At 39.1% G+C, this 16,997-nt stretch overlaps 1 protein-coding gene across 13 annotated transcripts in view; it reads left to right on the top strand.

Annotated features, from left to right (window-relative positions):
• Positions 1–16,940, top strand: part of SEC61A2 (SEC61 translocon subunit alpha 2) — a 30,460-nt gene extending 13,520 nt beyond the window's left edge. For 8 of the 13 annotated variants that reach the window (XM_082619092.1, XM_082619089.1, XM_082619087.1 and 5 more), the window contains 8 exons: positions 1,284–1,415; positions 1,542–1,651; positions 5,815–5,968; positions 6,945–7,105; positions 7,424–7,621; positions 10,036–10,227; positions 10,699–10,775; positions 13,650–16,940. In XM_082619092.1, the coding sequence (XP_082475218.1) occupies positions 1,284–1,415; positions 1,542–1,651; positions 5,815–5,968; positions 6,945–7,105; positions 7,424–7,621; positions 10,036–10,227; positions 10,699–10,775; positions 13,650–13,836 (1,211 nt within the window). In that variant the 3' untranslated portion in view covers positions 13,837–16,940. Of the gene's footprint in view, positions 1–1,283; positions 1,416–1,541; positions 1,652–1,904; positions 2,180–5,814; positions 5,969–6,944; positions 7,106–7,423; positions 7,622–10,035; positions 10,228–10,698; positions 10,776–13,649 lie in introns of those variants that run through there. The other 5 variants (XM_082619091.1, XM_082619094.1, XM_082619085.1 and 2 more) reach the window with 5 other exon arrangements.
• Positions 16,941–16,997: the final 57 nt, after the last annotated feature.

Raw genomic sequence — 16,997 nt, 5'->3', positions numbered from 1 at the left:
TCCATTTGACAGTCTTAAATTTTGGTGATTTGATATAAAAAGAAACCTACCTACCTGCCTGCCAGCTTTAACGATAAGACATATTTTTATCTTTTACCATTGAGGAAGTATCTGAGAAAACATGAAGAATCCATTTAAGATGCCATCTTTTTTAAAAATATATTTTATTCAAGTATAGTTGATTTACAATGTTGTGATAATTTCCGCTGTACAGCAAAGTGATTCAGTTATACATATATACATTCTTTTTCATATTCGTTTCCATTATGGTTTATCACAGGATATTGAATATAGTTCCCTGTGCTATACAGTAGGACCTGTTGTTTATCCATCCTGTATATAATAGTATGCATCTGCTAATCCCAAACTCTCAATCCGTCCTTCTCCTAACCCCCTCCCCCTTGGCAACCACAAGTCTGTTCTCTATGTCTGTGAGTCTGCTTCGTAGATAAGTTCATTAACAATAGAAGCATCTTGATAACCAGACTAAAATAACAGGAAATGATTTTCCACTTAAATATTTAAATGAAATCAAACTGTACATGCTATTTTTGAATATTTTTCCTATCCACTAGGTCATTAACATTTTTCATGCTGCTCAATATTCTACAACATTGATTTTGATGACTTTCTATATAATTTTATATTTTGAATTAGGAGAGTCTCAGATATTCTTTTTTTTTTTTTTTTTTCTGGTACGTGGGCCTCTTACTGCTGTGGCCTCTCCCGTTGCGGAGCACAGGCTCCGGATGCGCAGGCTCAGCAGCCATGGCTCACGGGCCCAGCCTCTCCGTGGCATGTGGGATCTTCCCGGACCGGGGCACGAACCCGTGTTGACTGCATCAGCAGGTGGACTCTCAACCACTGCACCACCAGGGAAGCCCCACAGATATTCTTAAATATCATCTTTTTATTAACTTGTTATTTAATTTTTGGGCTTTTAAAATCCTGCGTTAAAATGTTTACTGTAAATTTTAAAAATAGTGATTTGGACAGAAATCTTGGACAATTTCTTTCAAAGGATTTCTTTAACAATTTAAGTTTAGAATTCATAGAAATTTACATTTTGGTAGTATTTACAGTAATTTTGATTCAATGCATTGTTGTGAGGTTGTGTTAATAAATGAGAGGGTTTTTTTTAGCAGTTAATGTTTAGGAAATGAAAATGTGCTTGTTAACATTTAACATGTATTTCATAGACATAATTAAGGACTGGGACTCTTCTAAATTAATCTGTATTGGATATCGTAAAGATTATTTACTTTTTTCCCCTTCCTTTACAGGAACGTTAATGGAGTTGGGTATCTCCCCAATTGTAACATCTGGTTTGATTATGCAGTTGTTAGCTGGAGCCAAAATCATTGAAGTTGGAGATACACCCAAAGATAGAGCCCTATTCAATGGAGCCCAGAAACGTGAGCATCAGTACAATTAATAAAGAGCCTTTTCCAAATTTGAGAATTTTGTGGCAAAGATGTTTTTCTAGTCTTTTTTTGTCTTTGGTTATAAGCATGTACTCCTTTTCCCCCAATTTTTGTCAGTATTTGGTATGATCATTACCATTGGGCAAGCCATTGTGTATGTCATGACGGGCATGTATGGGGATCCCGCTGAAATGGGTGCTGGAATCTGTCTCCTTATCATCATTCAGGTAAGAAATACAATTTTTCATATGGATAACAAAAATGTTTGTTCCTTTTTTTCTTTTGAAACAATTCTTTAGGTGATTGATATACTCATTTTCTTACTTTATTGAAATGACATGTATAAGTTGTGTTGATGTTGAAAATTAAAATTTATTGTAATAGCCCCATAGATGTCTAATAAAGAATTATAGATCAATCAACTGTATTTCACTGATTCTAAGATGCACATTTTTCACATTTTGATGTCTCTGAAATCAGGATGTTTTCTTAGAGTTGATGCGGTCACACGTGCGGTCAGCCAGGTGGCGGTCGTGATGGTAGGCATTGCCTGCATGTGTACGTCAACTTGGTCAAAGCTGTTTATATCATCCTTATATCACTTGGTTATATGCATTGTTGATAAAACATGTCGTTGAATTTAACTGCTGTTTAAAATGTCTTCCAACAGTCTGCTGTAATTTGTTATTGAAATGAAGAGTTATTGTGTATAAACAGAGGCACAGAAAGATCAAGTTAGATGATAAACATCTATGTCTAAGTCTAAACTTTTTTATAAGTAGAAAATAAAAAATTCTTTGTAATAGGTTATTGTGTCATAGTTTAATTGAAGTATTTTTTTCTTAATGACACACATAATAGTGTTACAAATAATAGTATCTTACAGTAAGTGAAATACCATATAAACACACATATATATGTCCTATGGATTTTTTAAATGGATATTTTGGAATGGAATTTTTAAAGGCCAACATGATTTTCCCTCTACTAAGTATCTTAAAATGTGTAAAGTTTGGAAGATATTTCTCTAATGTAGTCCTTAAAAATCCTTTAGAGAAGTTACCCAGGAATGGACTGTACTTAAGTTATATAATAGTTATTTACTGGATTTTGAAAAGAAGCTTGCTTAAGTTAAACACTGAACGTCTAGAGTCCTGGTTATCTTGGAGATGCCTCTTGTTCACTCTACGAAATTAGGATTAATTTAGGAAAAAACTTTTTTAATGGTCAAAAGGATCAAAGTCAGAAAAATAGTTTAAACTAAAACACCAGTTTATTAGTATATATATACATTGAGAAATACAACCATTTCGGATTGGCATGCTTGACCATCTTTTTTTTTTTATAGGAAATCTTATATAGGAAACAAATCATAGTAAGAAGATTGTTTAGTGAGTATGATTCAGAACAAGGAGAATGGGATTGTTGAGGTATTTATTGGGCATCATTAACACATATCACATATCACAGGGCTTTTCTAATGAAATGGAAATATTTCATCTTTTAACCAGGGGAGGAATCTTTAATGGACTATTAGGTAGTTTTCTGAGCCCCAGTGAGTTCCCATTTGGTATAAGGTACACTTCTTTAAAGGAAAACTTTGTCATTATTTCTCCATTTAAAACACACCTTGGGACTTCCCTGGTGGTCCAGTGGTTAAGACTCCGTGCTTCCACTGCAGGGGACATGGGTTCGATCCCTGGTCAGGGAAGTTTCACAGGCCACGTAGTGTGGCCAAAAAGAAAAAGTAAGAACATTAAAAAAAAAACAAAAACACCTTGACTGGCAAATTTATAACCCCAGGGAATTAGAGGAAGAAGAGTTGCAATGGATGGGAAGGAAGATCCTCTGAAAACTGGTTTTAGTATCTTTCAGTTCTTTGGCATGAGGATACTGATACACCAATTTTTGCCTTATTTTGTTTCTTTACAGCATTTGCTTTATGACCCATAGTTAGAATAACCCTGCTTTCTAAAAGACACTCAAAATTGGCATCTAGCTCTTAGAACATTATGCATCAGTAAAATTTTTCTAGTATTTTAGTAAGGGTGTATTTATATTCTTAAGGAACCTCAGCTGACCAGTTCTGGGTTAGTTAGTGAAAGTATTGACTTCTTATGAAGTCAGTTATGAATTTGAATTGATAAAAAATGGAGTTAAGCTATTTTAATTTTTTTCCATACCAGAAATCAAGGAATAGTTAAATTTCTGGAACGAAACAAGTGAAGTGGGTATATACTAAGTTGTTTACATAAATTCTGGTGCACAAATATTTGTCTTGTGGTTAATCCTTCTAGTGTTAATGTATAGAGAAATTTTTCACATTTGATCATAGGTGGGTAGTGACCCATTGTGTCTTTTTAAGGCTTTGCTAACATTGAAAATGTGTAGATTTGCTAAAGAGATGTGATTAGATCAGTGTGTTTCCACCTAGAGATTTTGAAAACTGTTTGCATGCTGTTATGTAAGGTATTTCTCACCTTAATTATTCTTGTTTCATTCACATGGTCAGTGTTTTTCCACTAGTGAGTTTTGGAGTCTAAATAGTGGGTCTTGATTAAAATTTTAAAAAAGAGTAGAGAGTATCAGTGTGCATGGCACATAGTAGAGGTAAGTATTATTTTGTCAAACTGAGTTGTGTGTGTGTGCGTGCACGCATGAGCAAGGTTGAAATGTTAAAGTGTTATTTTTATACATACTTTAGAGATTCATATGTATTGAACATTCTAGAAGGCATGCAATTAATATTCAGTTTTTTTATCAACTGTTCTAGTCAATGAGATGCTGTCAGTTTCTGATTTCTCATTCCCTGCATAGGCATGCATGCTTTTTTTACCATCTTTTATTCCTTTAGTTATGGAAACCATTTCTCATTTAGGTTTCTCTGTAATTCCTTTGTCCAGTTAGAGAAGCATGAGTTTGATTTTCACCACATATAAATGAATCACCCTCTAGTCTGATGGACATTGGTGTGAACAGGGGTTTGGAGAATTATCGTTGTTTCAGAGCTGCCTGTGTGACCTTGGACAGGTCATTTAATTACAAGTCCATGATAACACTGTCTGGTTGGCTGATGGTTTATGGACAGCTGTCATGCCTGTAGAGGGTGGGCTTCTTGTATTTCTGATGGGGAGTATGTACTTGTTACATAACTGTGGTCAAAATAAAATCTCGGTAGTTAAGTCCTAACTTGTCTTTTATCTTGTCAAATTGGTAAACTTGGTTTTCAAACAGTAAAGAATTTGTGAGCTCTCTTAGGAGTTTTGAGAATTTTACCTTTTTTACAGTCCATTGAAATTCAAACTTAAAGATTGTAAACAGACAAGTTAGGCTCTGTACAGCCATTGAAATGACAGTTAAGGAAAAGAAAAAACACGGTAAGGTAAGCATGCTTCAAATGGTGTACTGTAGTTTTCTCTTTCTTAACAGGGATATTGGGTGAACTGAGTTAAGGAACGAGGGTGGGAGGCTTCAGAGCTGGGAGGAATGGAAGGGGCATCTCCTCACGTCTGTAGGAGGGTGTCTTTGAAGTGGGGACAGGTGTGAGATTGGGGGCCTAGAAGCACATTTTCTTCCCCCCTTGATTAGGTTACTGAAGTGTGGGGAAGGAGTCACATGACCAAAGAGGTCACTTACAAAGCTATGGATTATTTCTAATTGATACATACTTTTACTGATGTTTTCTCCAAGAGGAAAATTAAGAATTTTCAATTTCACATAAAGTTAGTAGGCTTTCTTTTTTTTTAAAAAAAATCATGAACTTAAGAACCTGGTGAACCCTTCATTGTTTTCAGGTTTACATTAAGTTTTTGTCACTGTATGTATTGAATGCATTTTTACATTGTTATAATCTGTGTACATATTTGTGCTCTACTTTTTGACTTATTCTATTATATATTTTATATTATATATAATACACATATATAAAATCTATAGTACTTAAAAATGTATCAGCATAGTTCACATGCTTTTCCTTCAATAGCCTATAAAATTGCATCTTGTTACTGTATCATAATTCATTTGGTCTTTTACTTGAAGCTATTTGGAATGCTCTTCAGTTTCTCGCTGTCATAAATGCTACAGTTGTGAACATTTTTGTTTTAGGGTGCTTTTCAGTAGGTCTTCTTTAAACATTATGAGAGAAATATAAATATACTTTAAAAGTCAAAATGTCTGCTTTATAATGTAACAACATTTCCAGTCCTCTTATTTGCAAAACTGGCTTCTGATGAAACTAAATTGGGTTAGATGCAGGGTGTCATAATGGTGATACTGCATCGACTAGGTTTTAGTGTTGAAAATGCCTGTACTTTGAAAGTAGCCAGTGGTGTTCACTGCCCCTTTCTGAGTTTATTCTTGCTTCAGCTTACTTGCATTTCTTTCCCCACAGTTGTTTGTTGCTGGTTTGATTGTGCTGCTGTTAGATGAGCTGCTACAGAAGGGTTACGGCTTGGGGTCTGGGATTTCCCTCTTTATTGCCACCAACATCTGTGAAACCATTGTCTGGAAGGCCTTTAGTCCCACTACCATTAACACTGGCAGAGGTACAACGCACAGGGACGCAACTGCACGGGTTTGGCCGGGTGTGTGCTGAGAGGAGCACGAGGTGGTGGAGCGGGACTGCCGACAGACGCCCTGGTTTGCTGTCCCAGGCGACGGCGGATGTCAGGTGTTCCAAAGCTGATAAGCAGAGATTGGTGGAGTATGAACTGTTGCTTCAGAAAGAATAGAATCTAAAATTTAGCCTCTGCTCATTTAAAATTTCAGTGGTTGCAAACATTTAAAAAATTTTATTTGCCTAAGCCATTGTTGCAGAAGTCATTGATTTTGACTGATTTCAGCATTCCTAGAGGGATAAAAAGGTAGTGGATTTCAGATAAAAAAAAACCATTATTTATTGCATCATCAGGGAGTACTAGTACTTTCGCTGCTGTTCTCCTTGGCTTTGTAATAGCACCTAAATTATGAAATACTTCATTGCGTTTCCCCTTACCCATCTCCACTTCTCTCAAATGCCATCCAAGATTTGTAATGGTTAACATCTAACCTGGTCCCAGCCTTAAGAAAATAGCGGTGATGGTTTATTAATATACTTAGTAAAATGAATTAAAGGCAAGCTTGGTAGGGTAATCTGTCTTTCAACTCTGACATCTTTATTCTGCTTTGCTGCTTCTTTTCCCCATCTCCCCCCACCCCACCTCCAAATGTTCTTTTCCCTTCCCTAAAGTAAAGGTGAGGCAAATCATTATGAACTAAATATTTGCTTTGGTTTATTCTACTTTGTCTGTTTTCATCAAGAATAGTCTCTTGAGAAAACTTCAGATTTATGAAAAAAAAAGACATTTGCCTCAATGATGTAATTATTTTTTAGAAGCTCCACACATGGCTGTATCATAAACATAGATGAATTATTTTGACTCAAATTTCTGCCTTGTACTGGAGCTTCAAGGTTATTTGTTTTGACTTTTGGGACAACTTTGGGTAATGAAGCTACAGCCGATTTCTATCTTGATTTATCAGGTACCGAGTTTGAGGGTGCAGTCATAGCTCTCTTTCATTTACTGGCCACCAGGACAGACAAAGTTCGAGCTCTAAGGGAGGCTTTCTATCGTCAGAATTTACCCAATCTCATGAACCTCATTGCTACAGTTTTCGTGTTTGCTGTTGTTATATATTTTCAGGTAAGTATACTTTCTTCGCTGAAGTTAAGTGGAGTGTGGATTTTTATTTTGCTCTTAAAGAGGAGAATACCATTTGAAATGTTAGCAGCTAAGTCAGTGTTTCAAAATCTAGTTCGGCAAATAATGCCATCGTTTAGACTCTGAGGTGCGAAATATTAGTGACAATGAAATAGAAAAGGATTTCTATTTCTGTGTATCTCTGTGGAAGGGAAAGTTTGTTAGCATCGTCTTTGCATAGTCCCTCCTGTGACTGTTTGCCTCCTCTGGAGTCGTGGTACGTGCAGCCTCTCCGCCTTACTCCTAAGCTTCCTTTTTCAGGGGTTTCGTGTGGACCTGCCCATTAAGTCGGCCCGGTACCGAGGGCAGTACAGCAGCTACCCCATCAAGCTCTTCTACACCTCCAACATCCCCATCATCCTGCAGTCGGCCCTGGTGTCCAATCTGTATGTTATTTCCCAGATGCTGTCAGTTCGATTTAGTGGCAACTTTTTAGTAAATTTACTAGGACAGTGGGCTGTGAGTATTTCATTATTTATTCTAAGTATTCAGATTTATTGTAATTTGCATTTCATGCTTTTAACTGAAAGAGATGAGCCATAATTGAAGCAGTTGCTATATATAACATTTCCAGATTCATTTACCTGTAGCACAGTTTATCATGTATTTGGAAGAGCTGTAAAACTGTAAGCATTGTAAAACTAAGATTGGCAGAGTACTTTGTACTATTTTACGTCTAGGAAGCATTTTCACATCTCGTTTGAGTGACCTTTAAGGTTAAAATCACAGTTGCTCTTATGGAAGTGATTCCCTGTTTTGTAATCTTATTCCACTATTGTCTAGAATAATGTTTTTTTCAAAGAAGCTATTTGCTGATTATATAGGATACTGAAATCATCCTCTCCTGCCTCCCCCGCCATTTTTCATGGCCCAAATGGCAGTAAATAAGAAAGGCACATAATAACTATATTGAAGAGAGAACAGTTGCTAGAAATGGAATCCAGTAAATTCTGCCTTCCTCTTTTAGATTTTCATCATAGCTCCTAAAGCAATCCAGCTACATTGTGATTGAGGTGTGAGTTATTGTAGGATTGAATTTTTTTTTTTTTTCTGGCTGCGTTGGGTCTTCGTTGCTGCGTGCGGGATGGGCTTTCTCTAGTTGCGGTGCGTGGGCTTCTCATTGCGGTGGCTTCTCTTGTCGCGGAGCCCAGGCTCTAGGCGCACCGGCTTCAGTAGTTGCAGCACATGGCTCAGTAGTTGCGGCACGTGGGCCCTAGAGCGTGCGGGCTTCAGTAGTTGCGGCGCGTGAGCTCTAGAGTGCAGGCTCAGTAGTTATGGCGCACGGGCTTAGTTGCTCCGTGCCATGTGGGATCTTCCCGGACCAGGGATCAAACCCGTGTCCCCTGCATTGGCAGGCAGATCCTTAACCACTGGGCCACCAGGGAAGTCCAGGATTGAAGTTTGACTGGTTTAAATTTTCACCTGACCAAGGAATGTTTTTTCCCCCTTAAAACTACATAATTAGAGAAGAGTAAGAGCCTTTATTGTTTTCAGAATATGTAATTCTAGAATTTGTATTCCCCCAAAGAATTATTGTTTTTTACAGTCCTTCCTGAAATACGGTGCTTATTCTATGCATTTGTCTTAACGCGCTACCTTTTGTATTGTAAGTTGTAGTGACGTATCTTTCTGCTTTCACTGAAGGCCATTTTTTAAAATGTAAAGTTTAATAGGATGAGACTAGTTCTTCAAAGGCAGTTGAAGGAAGTATGATTTCCTTTATCCGGAATAGTTGACCCTTGAACATGGGTTTCAGCTGTACGGGTTCATTTAGATGCAGGTTTTTTTCAGTAGTAAACACTTCAGTACTGCATGGTCTGCAGTGGGTTGAATCCTGTGATGCAGAACCGCGGATACGGAGGAGCCATGTACGCAGAAGAGTAACAGTAACTTATATGTGGATTTCGACTTCATGGAGGGTCGGTGCCCTAACCCGCTCGTTGTTCAGGGGTCAGCTGGACTCCTTTTCCATTTAACAGAAATTGGATTGCCTGTGGTGAGGGGAGGGACTGTCCCTCCCCTCATGAGCTAACAGTCTGGCAGTCATTATTACTATGATAATTTCACAGTAATAAATGCACTGAGTGGTTGTATAGATTGTGTTGTGATCTTAATGAGATTTTTTTTAGTGAGAGAGCTATTGGGAAGTTTAATTTGTCAGGGCTTTTGATTTGGAATCAGTGATTCTAGGGGCACGGTAAATGAATCATTTGGAAATTGTAAATTCAGGAACCAGACATTTTAATCATTGCATCCAAAAATTGCTTTCCCACCCTCTATGCGCAGAACTTTTATTTAATATGAGCAAATACATGCTATTCCCATTTCTTTTACTATAAAAATTCTTAAATGTTTGTGTGGATAAAAAAACACTTTATACTTCTTAAAAGACTACTCTTTACAATATACAAATCATATAAAGTTTAGGCAGTGAGTCGTTAGTCCTCTGTTAATATTTCAGTTGATTGTATTCTTAATAGCATACCTTGAAGTGAAAGAATATGTGTGTACTCTTACATAGTTCATAAAATTTCTGACTCTAAATGTTATCAGAGATTGATGTGATCTATTCCTGTCTTCAGGAAGAGAAGGAAGATTCTTCTTGTAGAAGTATTATAATTTTTTAAAAAAATTGCTCTTCTGTTAATATATTCACAATGTCTTTTATGTAATAGACACTCACTATATAATTTTCTTTTTACTCACTATATAATTTTGTAAGAGTGAAGATATCAGACACAAAAGTAAATCCTTTAAGTTACGTAGAATCATTAGCTGTAGGTGCTTTGAGCTTAAAACATTGTCATAATTTTTGAGGAGTTTGAAAAGTCACAGAAATGTGACCATTTGTGTTTTTTATTCTTGTTCTGTAGGACGTCAGTGGGGGAGGACCTGCTCGTTCTTACCCAGTGGGGGGCCTTTGTTACTACCTTTCTCCTCCTGAGTCCATGGGCGCCATATTTGAGGATCCTGTCCATGTGGTTGTTTATATCATCTTCATGTTGGGATCATGTGCATTCTTTTCTAAGACGTGGATAGAGGTGTCTGGTTCCTCAGCCAAAGATGTAAGTATTTGGCTTATTTGAAAATGAAAAAAAAATTCATAATTTTTAGATGTCAAATGGTAATTGATACACTTAATTACTTTTGTAATTTAAACTCAAATTCATACATTCTTAATGAGGTAATGTCATCCCCAGGGAGTTAAAAACTACAGGTAGTTCCTGGAAAGTGAAAAATTCTTAGATTTTACAATGGTTTGTGACCATCCAAAGTTCAACCCTACCAGACAAAGTCTTATTCCTTAGTATTTAATTTCTCTTTAGGGAGGTGATAATTAAGGAGAGATTGAGAAACCCTGGCTTAAGGTATGGATAATGTGGTTGTGCAGCATTGTAGCCTCAGGGAATATTATGATACGACAGTGTCTACTTCAGTCTTCCTGTATTTTCTGTGGAGGGCACTTCACACAGAACCTAGTAGTAAACAGTGAAATGGTTAGAGTTTGATTTTAAAAGTTGTTTTCCTCTTTGCAGGTAGCTAAACAGCTTAAAGAACAGCAAATGGTAATGAGGGGCCACAGGGATACCTCTATGGTTCATGAGCTTAACAGGTAAGGAAGGCCATTAGACTCAGTCTTTGATAGGAGAGAGAGAATGTGTTACATACACACATGTGTCCTTGGTTTTTCAATCTATCATTTGGTCTCAGATGTTATTTAAATTCATATTTGAAGCACTTTTCTTGTACTTAACACAAAAGAACCAAAATTTAACACAAAAGTGAATTGTTCTCCACATCAGAATTGACACCTAAATTATTATTTTAATTGAAATGATGTTCCCTTCACTGCTCAGCCCAGTGTTAAAATGCTGTAGGTTAGAGATCCTCGTCCGGCTGCACTTAAAATCACCTGGGAGCTTTTAAAAAATACTGATATCCCGCTTCTAGGAATTGTGATTTATTTGGTCTGAGGTGGGTCCCAGGCATCAGTTTGTTTTTTTTGTTTGTTTGTTTTTGTTTTTTTGGTACGCGGGCCTCTCACTGTTGTGGCCTCTCCTGTTGCGGAGCACGGGCTCCGGACGCGCAGGCTCAGCGGCCATGGCTCACGGGCCTAGCCGCTCCGTGGCATGTGGGATCTTCCCGGACCGGGGCATGAACCCATGTCCCCTGCATTGGCAGGCGGACTCTCAACCACTGCGCCACCAGGGAAGCCCCAGTTTTTTGTTTTTTGATGTTTATTGAGATATAATTCACATATCATGTAATTTACTCATTTGAAATATACAGTTTAGTGGGGTTTGTTTTGTTTTTAGTATATTCTGAGTGTGTAATCATTACAATATAATTTTTAAAACATTTTCATCACCTGGAAAGAAACCTTATACCTATTAGTTATTCTCCATTCCTACCCGTCCTCTCACCTCCCAGCCCCAGGCTTTTTATCTAGTGTCTGTAGATTTGCCTGTTCTGGACATTTCATATAAATGGAGTTATATGTGATCCTTTGTGACTATCTTTTTCACGTAGCATAATGTTTTGGGGGTTCATTCATTATTCGTGAATAATATTCCCTTGTATGGATGTACCACGTTTTGTCTATCCATTCATCAGTTGGTGGAAATTCTGGTTGTTTCCACTTTTTGGCTGTCATGAATAATGCTGTTGTGAACGTACTTGTTCAGGTTTTGTGTGGACATATGTTTTCATTTCTCTCAGAGTGGAACTATTGGGTTGGGTATTAACTGTGTTGAACGTGTTGAGGAACTGTCAGACCCTTCTCCAGAGCAGCTGCCCCATGCTGCATCCAGGTGCAGCATCTGGAGCTGCTGCACGTCCTCACCAGCATTAATTCTTGTTTTGATTTTAGCCACCTAGTTGGTATGAAGTGGTACCTCATTGTGGCTTTTCCCTTTTCATTGTGGTTTTGATTTGCTTCTCCCTGATGAGTAATGATGTTAAGCATCTTTTCATGTGTTAATTAGCCACTCGAATATGTTCTTTGGAGAAATGTCTCTTCTTCTGCTCATTTAAAATTTCTAATTGGGTTGTCTTTTTGCTACTGTTTATAAGGTTAAAAACGTATTTTGGATGTATCTCATCAGGTACATGATTTGCAAATATTTTGTCCCATTCTGTGGGTCTTTTCACTGTCTTGGTGGTGTCCTTTGATGCACAGATTTTTGATTCTGATGCTCAGCTTTTCTGTTTCTTCTTTGGTTTCTCTGCTGCTTTTGGTGTTGTATCTAAGAAGCCGGGGTCACAAAGATTAATCCTCTTATATTTAGGTCTGTGATCACTCTGAGCTCAGTTTTGTTTCATGTGAGATAGGGGTCCAGATTCTTTCTTTTCCATGGGGATAGCCAAGTGTTCCAGAACCATTTGTTGAAAAGGCATTGGTATTTTAAACTTTTTATTTATTTACAACATGGAATAGATTGCAGAGTGGTATAATGAACCCCTGCGTCCAACCGTATCCAGCTTTAGTCATTATCCTTCTCCCATTCTTGTTTCATCTACTGTCTTCCCCATCCATGGTCCCTCACCCCCATCTTTTTTTCCCCTCTGGAGTATTTTTTTTTTTTTTTTTTTTGCGGTACGCGGGCCTCTCACTGCTGTGGTCCCTCCCGTTGCGGAGCACAGGCTCCGGACGCGCAGGCTCAGCGGCCATGGCTCACGGGCCCAGCCGCTCCGCGTCACGTGGGATCTTCCCAGACCCGGGCACGAACCCGTGTCCCCTGCATCGGCAGGCGGACTCTCAACCACTGCGCCACCAGGGAAGCCCCCCTCTGGAGTATTTTAAACACAATCCCATTATTTTTAACAGTTCTCCAGGTGATACTAACATGTGGCCAAGGTTGAATTACTGTTGAATAGGGTCATCCAAATCTTGTCACATAAATTTGATACTTAGAAAGCATTTTTTTTTTTTTTTTTTTTTTTTTGCGGTACGCGGGCCTCTCACTGTTGTGGCCTCTCCCATTGTGGAGCACAGGCTCCGGACGCGCAGGCTCAGTGGCCATGGCTCACAGGCCCAGCCGCTCTGCGGCATGTGGGATCTTCCCGGACCGGGGCACGAACCCATGTCCCCTGCATCGGCAGGCGGACTCCCAACCACTGCGCCACCAGGGAAGCCCTAGAAAGCATTTTGATATTTACTCTTCATCTACAAGAGGGAGCTAAAGGTTACCCACTTACAAACAATATTAAACATTCCAGTACTTAAATCACAGTTGAGGATTCTCTTCTGCTGTAAAAATCATGTATTGCCTTTCTTGGCTATTAACTGGTTTCTTGAAATCAGGGACTCAGATCATTCCTTTCATCATCTTCATCAACACATACCTGTGCACAGCCCTGGACGACCCGTCAGCACTGTGGACGGTCCCCTGGCGCCTTAGTTCAGTTTTCTGCCGCCTGTTACTGCTGCTTCCTGCTGCCCCTCCCCGTGGGCCTCCCCTGCCTGACTCGGGGTTTTGTCTTCCAGGTACATCCCCACGGCGGCTGCGTTTGGGGGCTTGTGCATCGGCGCCCTGTCAGTGTTGGCTGACTTCCTCGGGGCCATTGGCTCGGGCACTGGAATTCTGCTTGCAGTCACCATTATTTATCAGTATTTTGAAATATTTGTTAAGGAACAGGCTGAAGTTGGCGGGATGGGTGCTTTGTTTTTCTAAATGTTCCAGTATTTCCTTTTGTGTGTGTGAAAGGGAAAATATTTTGACTCATTGTTTTTGTCAGATAATGCTGGCACCCCTTTTCTTCTCTCACAGTTTGTTTTCAAGTGTTGACCGTCTCATTCCTGAAATGGGCACGGAGCTAAGCCTGTGTGCAGCATTAGTACCGGCTGCCTTAACACTAAAGTTTACATTATTCATTAAAAAACCTACATGCAGTGTTGCCTGTGATGCTGGAAACCAATGTACCCGCCTTGCCATGTTCGGTTGTGACGGTGAGATGGTGACGTGGATCAGTTTTGCACACAACATTCAAGACACTCAGTATTCCCCCCACTTGTTTAAAAATAAATGTAGTTCAGATTGCCACTTTCCAGTATTTTTGAGCTTATTTAATGAGTTCTGGATCATTTATATCTAATCTATATTTTAGATATAATTACTTTTTATACTTTAACTCATAGTATCCACGTTCCCACCCTCCCCCATTTTATTTGTTCCTCCTCAAAGCAGCCACTTAGCCCAGATGGGCAGTCACATCTGTCACCAGAAACAGCTGCTTGTAATCACTCTGCCTGGTTTCCATCCCCCTTTCCTCCCAGGGACAGCACAGTCGGTACTGTTTTACTGTACTGGCGACGCCTTGGGATTCCCACACGCCACTTGAGAGCACTCTTCAAGATCCTATGCCCCAGTTTTTCCTTTTTAATCCCTAAAGCAAAGATCTAATTCTCAAGCAATGACTGTAGTTCAGTGGGGGTGAACAGTGAGTAATTCATGCTGGGAATCTGTGTATGTTGTCGTACTTTATAGCAGCAACATGAGTGTAAACAGTAGACAATAAAATTTTATTTAATAAAACTTTTGGTTGTGTTGGAAAAATAAGATCTGGTATTAAATGATTTCTAAGGTTATATAGGTTCATTATATTCATACAAAATTCATCCTGAGATACCTACTGCAAATGTATTAGTTTAATCCTAAAAATATTGAGGGACAGTGGCCAACAAAAGGGTACTCAGTTTTGTGACTAACATTTGGAAACCAGAAAAAAAAACGGTCACAATATCCCAGCCTCCTTTTGAAATAGCACAGTTCTTTATAAATAATTCTTTTTGGGGCGGGTGGGGGGGGGGGCGCGCTGTGCTGCGTGGCTTACGTGATCTTAGCTCCCCGACCAGGAATCCTTCGTAGTGAAAGCAGAGAGTCCTAACCACTGGACCGCCAGGGAATTCCCTAATTCATTTTTCAAAGTATGTGCTTTATTGCCCCAAAAGATCAAACTTAACTTTTCAAAGAAGTCCTTCTCGTTCTATCAATCATTGTTTACTTTCTTAATGCAGGAAGTGTATCTTATTTAGTTTAGGATCACAAAGCCAACTAATTTCAGGAGGAAGGCAGAGAAAATACAGGCAGGCAGGAGAGTAGCCATGTCCACTGGAGAGCATCTCCTGAGGGCCTCAGACCACTGTTACCGTGGAAATACAACCCAGTGTTACAGCTATTTTTCCCCAAAGAAGGTGGAAATATAGCTTTTAATAATAAACCTTCAAAAAAATACTAATAAACCTTCAACATTTAAATACTGATAGGGCCAGCCAGTGAAAACATCCAGACTGCCAGTTCTCAAACTGACCGAATTTCCAAAGCATAGCCTTTGATATTTACAGAGAACATAAACTGCATTAGGGGATGTTCTAGGATTTAGGTGGCACTTCTGAACTGCACTCTTAGGAAAAGAAGGCAGAAAGGACAGGCAGGGGTTACGAATCTCTGTCCTCCATCAGCATTTGCGTAGCTTTATCAGTTGGCATGGGGAGTGATTTTGCAAGAGTTGGAGGCTGTCTGGAGACTAGTCTGTGTGCTTGAGCCTGTGCATTCTCTGTATGCCTTGGCGTCTCTTGATTTTGATGAAGAGCAGTAACGAGGGCCTTGAGTGCTCAGGGAAGAGGATTACAGTCCCTGGAGAATCATGATGCCCATGATTAAAAATAAGGATTTAAGAGGCACGGGGGAAGGTTACTATTAGAGCAACTAGTTGGGGCTAAGTTTTCATAGTATTCACAGGGAGAGTAGACTTCATCTGTACAGTTCTGTAGTTGCATGATTCTTTCCATTCTTTTTAGGAAGTACAATATAAAGATCTATTTTTGCTCATAAAAATATCTCTAGGTAAGACAGTGAACCTGCAGACAAGCAAACTGTACTGCAGCCTTTTTGGCATTACTCCCCTGATCTTATCTGGTTCTGAGGGGCCTGGCTAACCCCTGGTCCAGGTCTGGAAACATGACTTAGGGGTAGCCAGTGAGAACCATCCAGAGACTTCTACACCAAAGAGGCAGTAATCCTGGAGCCTCTGAGGCTACAGAAGTCCACACCACGGCCAAGCTCAAGAGGTAAGAAAACGGCCAATGACACCGGTGGACCTTGAGGATTGGGGGCAGGGGAAGTTTGGGCATGGCATGAGCCAGAAACAATCCATATTTTCCTTTAAAGAAGCTTGTATTGGGTTTCTGGTACTTGCTAACTGTGCTGGCTACACTCATGGTTTAACACCAAGACAGTGCCCCAAACCATGTAAATCTTATTACTATGGGTTTGGTTTTTAGAAACTTCAAGTACTTTTTGAGGTAAGGATAGGAAATGAGATTCTGAAGTATATACACGTGCTTGAGGGAAGGGCCCTGTATTTTCATTAGCCTCTGAACCTTGGTACATGAATGAATCGACCGTTTTTCATTACATAAGAGCTGGTCACCCTCCAGTAGTTAGATGGCTATAAGGACACTAGCTAACTGGAAACATTTGCTTATTACGAATGTTATTCTCTTTTATATCCTCTGCTATGCAGATTAATTCCATACAGCAGATAACTAGGAGAGGCCAAGAAAGTCCCTATATAGGTCTGTCTTTTAAAAAAACTCTAATGCCGTAAACGGTTGTTTGCCTACCTCACTACGTATTTTTTAGTGGGGTTGGGAAGAGTTGACCTAATTGGAATTCAGGGCTATTTTCCTATGAAAATACCGTATCTCCTGGATTAGAGTAGAAAAGTTAACAGCTGAGCTTTCTTTCTTGAAAGCTGGATTAAACATTACCTGCATTTATGTTGTTGTTCTTTAATATTAGCTGTGGAGCCTAGCATTCAAATGAAGGCTATA

Source organism: Mesoplodon mirus, assembly GCF_964341445.2.
Source record: "Mesoplodon mirus genome assembly, chromosome: 4".
In the NCBI taxonomy this organism is placed as follows: Eukaryota; Metazoa; Chordata; class Mammalia; order Artiodactyla; family Ziphiidae; genus Mesoplodon; species Mesoplodon mirus.
Note: the sequence above shows the minus strand (reverse complement) of the source record. Positions and strands in the feature narration are given on the sequence as shown.